Genomic DNA, 9,526 nt, shown 5'->3' with positions numbered 1-9,526 from the left:
GGTTTGTTTTTAAGAATATAGTCAATAATAGCATCTGCTAATATTGTTAATGTTATAAAGCTATATCATTTATTACTTGGACGTCTACATCGAAGCGTCTTTCTGGACTATATCTGCGTTTTGTCAATCCTTTTTTTTCAATAGCATTTTCAAGATCTCTGGGCCCTACGCGGCCGTTTAGTCCGGTTACCGCTTAATCCGCCGCTGACAAACCAATATAAACATGTAGGCTATAGAGAACTTGCGCGAACGTCATCTAACGCGTTCAAATCATCATCGCTTCGCTCAATGCGTATATACTGTACAGTAAGACCGCGTTTAGCGCTTCCTCGATTAACGCCGATTCGATATAACGCGGTCTGCTCGAAGCCTAAAAAACGCTCAAAATTTACGCCCATTCAAGTTATCGCGGCATTTCATTGATTCGTATATAATACGATTATTCCCGGACAAAAACCAATCAACAAAAGGTGGCAATTCGTCTTAGCGCTGTACTGTACTTGTCCTAAATCTGTTTGTTGGATGCAATTTTGGAAAAATATAACACGACGGAAGCCATAGGCAACATTGACTTGGCAAGAATTAACCGATAAATGCACGAACGGAGTGGCCGGAGGTATCCGTTTTTTACTAGGTTATTTAACAATTACTAGTCAAGACGCCGACTGGAACAAAAGTAAAATTTCAATTAATGTTTAGTGGAGTTGATCCGTACGAAGATGACGCGCGAATTCATTCTTAGAGGATCGTAGTTGGCGGACGAAGATAGGTTATTAAGACAAGGTGTCACCATGCGACCGGATGGCCGAGCGGTCGAGGCGACAGCCCACCGCTCTGGGGGACCCGGGCTAGAATCCGAACGGGTCGAAAAATCCCCAGGAATTTTTCGGGAGGTGGTCCGTTCGGATATGTCGGGTCCCATCCCTCACCACCCGGCAGCCTCGTTGTGGGCCTGGCCGAACCCATAATGGGCTTGCAAAAAGAGGCCCACAGGGCGGAAAGTGTTAAAAAAAAGGTGTCACCATATTCTAATTTTTAACTCAAATACACAAAAGTGTATAAATCGCTTAAAATTCAATTTTGTAGCGAGTGGCTGGGTTGATCCAGAGATTTTGGTAAAGAGTTCTTCTGAACATATATTTTCCTAACAAAAGAAATTTAAGTACATTTAAAACTATAAACACTTGGTCGTTGTATCGTTGTATTGACTAAGAACGTACGTTTTACCATTGTTTTATTGACCATTGCATAGCGTCGCTTCTAAGTGCAGTGCGGTAATCTTTTTGTAATCAAAGTTTACGCTTTCTTCCATTTAATATTTACTTACTCTGTCATGTATCGGGTGAGGTTAAAAGGAAACGGAAATGTCACAAATATGGCGCCGGAAAAAACGGACACGCGCAACACGTACATCTGGGCCTCCAATACGTCACACGGAAATTGTCTATACAGTGTTTGGTGTGTATTTTGCTGGAAAGAAGTGCATTTTTAGACAATTGAAATTGATACAGGAAAAACTGCTTCGTGTCATCGTCGCTTGGTTTTTCGGGCGCTGTCGCATCGAGAAAGGAATATTGTGGCACTTGTTTGGAACCAAGACCCACCGCATTTGTCAGGAAAATAAACCCTGGACAATATTTTCGGAAAGAAACAACACTAGCGCTTGAGTTTTAAGTTCGTGTAAAATTGGACGCTTTTCGATATCGAATGACGTCAGATATGAATAAGTGAAATAAGTTGCCCTTTTGTTCCGTCTTACGATAAAAAAATCAGCAAAAATGTGTATATCAAGAATATAAGATAATATCTAACCAAAGACACGTTTTCATGTGATAAATAATCATAGAAATGCCGAAGCGAAATTACTTCTGTACATAAAACTATTTAAAAGGTAGAATAATCGTACGTAAAAGATATATTTTCAATTCTTAGCAATTAGAGAATTATTTAAATTCATTGTTTCCCTTTTTCAATTTGGAATAAATCAAATCAATTTTTGAAATGATGGGCAAAATAGAGTTGGCCAAGTTACTGTTTTATTTCGTTAAGAACTCAAATGATCTTTGTTTTCACTATTTATTACTTCAATTTATATTTGCAAGAAACTTAATGTGTTTTATCGTGTTTATTTTTAAATAAATCCCTAAAAGTTACATATATTATGATGGAATTTGAGATATTTGAACCAAGTTTTATATATATATAAATTAACAATTCAATGATATTTTTAAAAAATGATTTATTAATGAACTAGATAACGTAATCCACGAATTGGAAATTGCCATAGTAAACAGAACTAAAGTCCAAGATGAATATTTACATACTTATACTAGTGGATAACTAGAATGAGTGGCAATACCGCATTGGTTTTTATTTCTGGCCATTTTAACATAACCTTGCATACCCCAACTGGTTCCCCAACTGAAATTTAAAAAAGTTATATTAAAAACAGGTATATTGCTATTGTTTCTAAAACTAATTATTAACACAAAGTCACAGACCTGTTTTTAACCAGCCAATAATCCTTGCCGTTTTCAGTTCCGTATCCGACCACTAAAACTGCATGATCTATGTGTTCATTGCTGCAATTGTCATCGTCGTAGATTCCTTCCCTATTTATAATAACAAACAGAAATCTCTCTATTAATATTAATATATTTATCCTAATAAATAATAAATCATCGTTCCCATTGTTCAGTTTAAACAGTGGAGGCATCTAAAATAAAGCTCGTAGGAAACTTCTCCATAAGTAATTAAATATAACTAACACTTATTGACAAAAACGTTAGGTATTCGGTTAGAATTGTCCGATTACTGCAAAAGTTGGCATACAGATATGTCAGACAGGTATGTAAATGATTACAATTGTAGTTCGATCGCACGCCAGTAATGCATCCAAGGTGTTTCAGAATTGCTATTGCAATATTCTATAAAAAGGCTCACTGCCTTCAAATTTGGTGTACCTGTTCGGAGGTTTCCGAATGTTAGACAGTCCTCTATGACACCAAGGTATTACGAACAGCTGACTGACAAAGGCCTCATCATCGGGCAGTTTCACCGAATTGTCTGCCATCTGGGCCGTGCTGATCTGACCGAGACTATATTGAAAATGGTGGATACTCGAGAGAACCCATACATGCCAAACGGGGTCTGGACGCCCAGGAGATACTCGGATCGTGATACAAATGCGAATAACTGCAAAGGCGTATTTGTGTACCATCCATAGACGAGTGAAAGCCTCACTACCGAACCCATTGGCAGGCGACTAACAGACGTACGCTAGAGGCGCAGTTGGGGTACGTGCAAAATTGCAAAAGTCCGCGTTCTGTTTGGAAACTGACGACAACTGTGTTAGTGTGGAGACAGGTCCACTGGTGAGAGCTCTTCGAAGACAAATCTGCCAGCTTCGACCATGTGCGAATGCGAGGGATATGGAGCGGCAGTTGCAATATATATGGGAAAAATCTGTCTCAGAATAGCATACGATGCCTATATGCCTCCACGCCCGGCTGTATTACTGCAGGCATAAAGAAGTCCTACAAGGCACTAAAGGTTCCTAAAAGTTATAGGCTACCGTTGTTGGCAGAATTATTGTGCCTTCGCTATGATATTAATGTAGACGTAATGACCACATAGATTCGTAATTACAATAAAATGTTTTATTCGATACCAACGTCTCTTCGGTGCGTAAGTTTTTTGTTAATGAGTGTATAGAAATAATCATAAGATAGATAGAGAATATGATAAATAAATATATATATAATTACTTGTATAATTGGAAACTCCACGTACTGCCATCGATTCCGACCGAGATTGGACCAATAGTTGCTACCGCTTGTTTCAAAATTTCTTCATCGCCTGGCGGAAGACTGACAAAACCCATACACGTGGCACCAATATTTTGGCGTTTAAATCTGCATTTATCTTCCTATATTAAATAATGAAATATAAGTTTTAAATACGCTTTACTGTAATTAATTTCTCAAATTATATTAAATCTTACTTTTGCTTCATACGGATAAGAACGTTCGGTGTCAATGCCTCCATTATTTTTCACATACTCAAATGCGTGATCATAGAAACCACCGGAGCATCCGTAATTGCCTGAGAGTTAATTAATTTAAATAGCAGAAAGCTTTGACGATAATTTGCTTCTATATGAATAAAGTTAATTTAAATTTAAATAATAAAATTTGTTACCTTCGTTCAAAGTACAGTCTATCAAATTTTGTTCACTTAGAGAAACCAGTCGGCCGGTCTTCTTTTTATGTTGTCCTTCCAGAGCGCCCGTGGTTGAGAAAGCCCAGCAGGAACCACATTGTTTCTGATATAAATGGAATTTTATAAAAATACTTAATAAATTTTAATCAAATCAATGAATAATTTCGTCTTTCTTACTTGATTTTTAACTTCGGTAACGAGTCCTTCTTCTCTCCAATCGACCTCATCCGGTAGAATTACATTCGACAAATTCAGGTAATTATAAGCGGGTCCGACACTTTTGTTAGCGTTTCTTTTCACTCCGTTCATTCTTCTTACGAATTCTTCGCGTGACTTGACAAGAAAAATATTCAATGTTTTCAGTCGAATGTCTCAAAGATTAGATTACGTCCGGGAAGTCCGTATGCCCCAGTACACGGGCGTCCGCAGAGGGGCACTTAAAAATTCCATAAATTATAATCGTAGAAGTGACCGAGACACCCTCGAAAACTATGGAAGGCTTTGATGTAATACTGTATAATCTACGTGTGAAAATTAAACATTTATTTACGTAATTATTAGCTTACCCGTCGCGCATTGCTGCCATCTCAGAAGAAAGGAAATTCGACCAAACTCGTTACGATAAAATTCAATTTACATTTTATCATTTTTATCGAAACTTATTATTATTATTCATTTTCACGGGGAAAAAACATTTCAAAGTGTCCTTTCAATTCTATTTATTTATCGGAGTGTTCGTGGATACGCGATATTTTTTGTTTTTCCGTCTGGTGCGTGTACAAATATATCGGAAGGTTTTCCGTCACGTGAGCCGGCCATATACAGTTGTCCGCGCGAGAAGCGCGGATTCTCCAAATTTGGCCCACACACTGGCGGCGATTGTCAGAAGCGCGATATTCCCCATTTTTATATATATATTTTTAATCCTTTATAATTTTAATTATTTAATTGCTCCTTCCTCTCTTCCTTGGAATGTTGTGAAATTTCTGATAGTCGGATAATAAACCTTTTATTGTAATTTGTCTTTTTAAATTATTTCGAGTCGATATTAAAATTTGGAAAAGGGGATTCCAAGATCGGTAAAAAAAAAATCGAATTTCATCCTACAACTTCGGTAGTTGTTCGGGGTACAGTTAAGGTTTTAACGAAGTTCGAGCGAATACGTAATTAGCAAAAAAAGTTGAAATAAAATGAATAAACAAAAATTATTACAAATATCGTAAATAACAAATGTATATATAGAGATATTTTTTGGAAGGGGGAAATGGTCTTCGCAATTTGAAATCGATCGAACACGCGGTGATACGCTCGTATAAACGCGCGCCATCTATCGTAGGATAAATGTACTATGCCAGAAACCTTCGCGGGAGTATATTAAACAACTTCCCAAAGTTTCGCGGCAATCGGATAAACGGTGTGGTAATGCACGAAGGACAGACACACAGACATATATTCATTTATATATATATAGATTTGTCTCCAAGCTCCTAGTGGAGTATGCCCGTGTCCCGTTTGAACTTCTTTAACAGTAAATTAACTGGAACCTCTAAATCCTTCGTGGCATTTTTGTAAGAGCATTGGGACTAGCTTCCTCGGAAGAAAAAGAACTCTCGTCTGTCATTTTAACTTTAAGGGTCAGAGGCGCCCGTCACGGGGCGTAAGGGTAAGGGACTGCCCTCTTAGTCGTCGACTCGCCCTTTTGTTAATCCCCAGTGGAGCTCTACGGTTTCATTTTATTTGCCAATTAGTTACTCACTTTTATCCCAGAAAACTTTTTACCGACGTCAAAATAGAAATAAAAATATTTGTTATTAATGGAAAATTTGTTGTTGCGGATGGTGATTTTTCGGTCGAGTACCGAGGTACCACCGTGTTTGATTAACGCGGGGATTAACTAACTGCGTTAATCGAGGGATACTCGTATATGCGTGTATATATAAAAATATAAATAAATGCTTTATATATATGTTTATAGCTTATAGCTCGCGCTCCTTTTGTGTAGTTTGCGGGCGCCGCCGCTAAAGGTCCCCTCTAAGCGTTAAAGGTTTATAAGAATATAGACAGTACCGAGGATATCGTAAAGGTTTACGATAAGGGCATACGGACTTGCCAAACTTACCGTACATTTTAGTTGGTTTACGTAGATTATAAAAATTGAAAAATAAATATAGGGCCTAGCGACGATTTACGGGAAAGCGCGTAGCCGGAACAAAATATTTTCGATTATTATTTAAATAATAATCAAAATCGAAACAGTTAATAACGATTTAAACGCTGGATAAAATTTTTCCTTCTATAAATGAATTACGAACTACTTATATTTAATTTTTGACTATTGGACAGAATTATATTCAAATTGATTTTAATTTGAATTACGCGTATGTAACAAAAATACTTAATAGGGTGGCGTGGATAACCTACGGACGACGTTAAGCGAGAGTCGGCCGTACTGCCAATAAAAATCATCGTACCATATCACTATATTCGTTCAGTCCAAGCGTATAAGAATGCAGTCCCAAGTAGCGATTTAGATTATGCTTGATAATGTAATCGACATTTTCTTCCCAGACGAATCTCCTGGCAATTTCTTCGTTCTCCCCGTAGTATTTGTTAAACCTTCTCTGTGAAGTAGATGGTTATTTCATTTTTTAATTGTCTTATATTTTAAATATAATACATTCGTACCTTAAAAGTTTGCCAATGGCCATCGAGTCGAGGATTAAAATCTTTCGATCGAATAGCGACTACGACCGAAAGAAATATGAAGGCAAATACATTCATCTGTAAGAAATATATTTAAGAAAATCATTAAGTCAACACATTATAAATTTACGACATAACTAAATAAACTTCCATGCCGATGACGTCATTTAAGCACTTAAACGATTCATCCCGCAAACTATATCAAATCTAAACTTACTTTTCGTAAGCATTCCTTATTAAAAACATATGTTTTTACATTCGATAGTACATTATCGTAGTTTATATTTATAGATTACGAGTAAGTTACCTGCGAAAAAGTCACGTTTCGCCTTAGTAAATTTCTGGTGAAAAATTCAAATGACGTTTTAAACGCTTTCTAAATACAATTCCTCCATGTTTTCTTCTAAATAAAGTTGTATTTTGCTTTTAAAACTTTCTTCCAGATGACATTAAAACTAACGTAAAAGTAAAAAACGGCAAAATTTCTGCTCTGTAAAGCGGCAATTTTAAGTAGAATTTACTGGACGTTAATAAGTGCGTTAAAAATAAATATTAAGGACCAACTGCGTTATCGTCACGGGTGTGGAGTCGCGTAAAAATCTACCGACTCCGACCGGGGACCGACGTGTTACCGAAAGAGACCCGGAAAGTCTCATGTCATCGCGTGCACCTCGGAATAAAAGATTCGGTACAGTTCTAATAAAGATAGAACGTAGAAACTTAATTTCGAAGCTAAAAGACTCCTCTAAGTAATATATAAATATGTATTCGATAATTTTTACTTTTCCGGCTGTTACATATAACAGACGAAAAGTGTAGCGCTGGGTCAAAAAATGACCCCTCCCAAATTTTTACATTTTTGGACTCGGGACACCTCGAAATTTCGAGATACGCGAAAGATTCGAGGTTTTTTCTATGTGTGACTGTGGGGGGCACGATTTTGTTCACCCCGTTTGAAGCCTAATCATTTCTGCGGTCGGAGTGGTGGGAATCGAGTCGGATGAGGACGCAGGAGTTAGTTATTAAGCGTCAAAGTGGTCGAATTAAATCGTGTTCCCATATACATTCTAACATCTTAGGCGAGAACGTCTTAACGGGTTTTACCGTACTATTATAAAACGGCAAAAAAAAGCTTACTTTGAGGGTACAGACGAGTTTTATTTTATTTTATTTTTAATTTCGAACGCTAATAACGAGTGAAATATTCATTAAGAGATATGACACGCGACCCCTTATATGTCTTCACCCCGTCGACCTTTAATTAAGAACCAAAATTTAACAATATTAATGCCCCTTTATACGCCAGCCACGGTGCCACGTTTCGTTTCCTAAACTTTACCCATTCTGAGATATCGTTTAATATCTCAAAACAGAAAATAAAGATTATTAAACAAATCAGACGCCAACACACACGTGCGCGCGAATTTTTCCCTTTTTATTGACTTTTCTGAGGGGTTCGGGAGGTCTCCAAACGTATAGATTTGCAAAAAAGACTCGAAGGGTCAAATTTCAAAGTCCCTTTTCCGATACTTTTCCGTTTTATATACGTAACAAGTTGGTAAGAAAAAGGAGTGGGAGTCGGCGGATTTTTTGACGACTCCGACTCCACAGCCCTGGTTATCACACAGAGAAAAGGAAAAAGTTAGCGAGGGATCTTGGCCAATTTCCTGGCACTGGCAATTTAAAGTTACGTACAGTGCCATCCGTTGAGAAATTTTATTATTAATTATTACAAAATGGCAAGCCTCGATTTTGGACAGGAGTGAAATTGTAAATGCTAATAACGAGTAAAACTTTCATTTAGTCCGACGGTCGATCATCCCTCGAGCTCCACCTTTGACCACCAAAATTTAATAGCGTCAACTCCCTATACATAGAAAATAGATAGCTGGCCGAATTTGGAAATTTTGTGATCATCTAGCCCGAGATATAATGCAAAATAGACGCCAACGCGCATAAAAGTACACAAAATTCTTATGTTTTTGGGTTCCCGGTCGGTCGAAACGTCGAGAAATGGGTCAAAATTTGACCGACTACCGTACTTTCTCTACAGCCGGAAAAGTAATACGGATCTACTTTTTACCCCAAAAGTTTTATTTTTTTTATCAATTACTCTGTGATTTTGAAAGAATTTTAAGAAAAATTCTCTTATTATATTCATAGATTACCTTATAAAAAATATACCCGAGGCCACCCACCGTTCGTACGGGCCCTTTTTTGACATTTCTTAACAAATGAAATACGTAGCGTGTTTCTTGATTAATGAAAAGCGGTCTTAAAGAACTTATATTTTTATTAGCCAAAATAGCATCGAGCTCGAGTGTTTTCCGGGTCTAAGGATTTCTCGTCTGGACCTTGCCTTACCATATGTTTTATACAAAAATTTTGAAAATTATATTTAAGCAAAAAATTAAAAGACCAGTAATGAATTATTTATATTTTACCACCCTAGAAAAATATTATAGCGTAAGACTGGTGGAATTCAGAAATGAACTTATTTCGTTAATGGTACAATATATTAATACGAGTAAATCTACTTACCACGCTGCTGTCGAAATCGATTTACGAAAATGTCTTCTCGCTTTCTCGCTTCTAATATCTA

At 37.0% G+C, this 9,526-nt stretch overlaps 1 protein-coding gene across 1 annotated transcript; it reads right to left on the bottom strand.

The window, feature by feature from the left end:
* Positions 1-2,236: 2,236 nt before the first annotated feature.
* Positions 2,237-9,526, bottom strand: LOC111633193 (cathepsin L1-like). The gene is made up of 9 exons (XM_023377717.1): positions 9,466-9,526; positions 6,907-7,002; positions 6,693-6,842; positions 4,399-4,554; positions 4,201-4,324; positions 4,004-4,104; positions 3,768-3,928; positions 2,502-2,612; positions 2,237-2,421 (listed from the first exon to the last, which is right to left on the bottom strand). Exons 2-9 carry the CDS (start codon positions 7,000-7,002, stop codon positions 2,325-2,327), a joined length of 996 nt encoding a protein of 331 aa, XP_023233485.1. The 5' UTR covers positions 9,466-9,526; the 3' UTR covers positions 2,237-2,324.

Source organism: Centruroides sculpturatus, unplaced genomic scaffold (assembly GCF_000671375.1).
Source record: "Centruroides sculpturatus isolate CEXI.00-Female unplaced genomic scaffold, Cexi_2.0 scaffold127, whole genome shotgun sequence".
NCBI lineage: Eukaryota > Metazoa > Arthropoda > Arachnida > Scorpiones > Buthidae > Centruroides > Centruroides sculpturatus.
The sequence above is the reverse complement of the archived record's forward strand: the minus strand, read 5'-3'. Positions and strand labels throughout refer to the sequence as shown.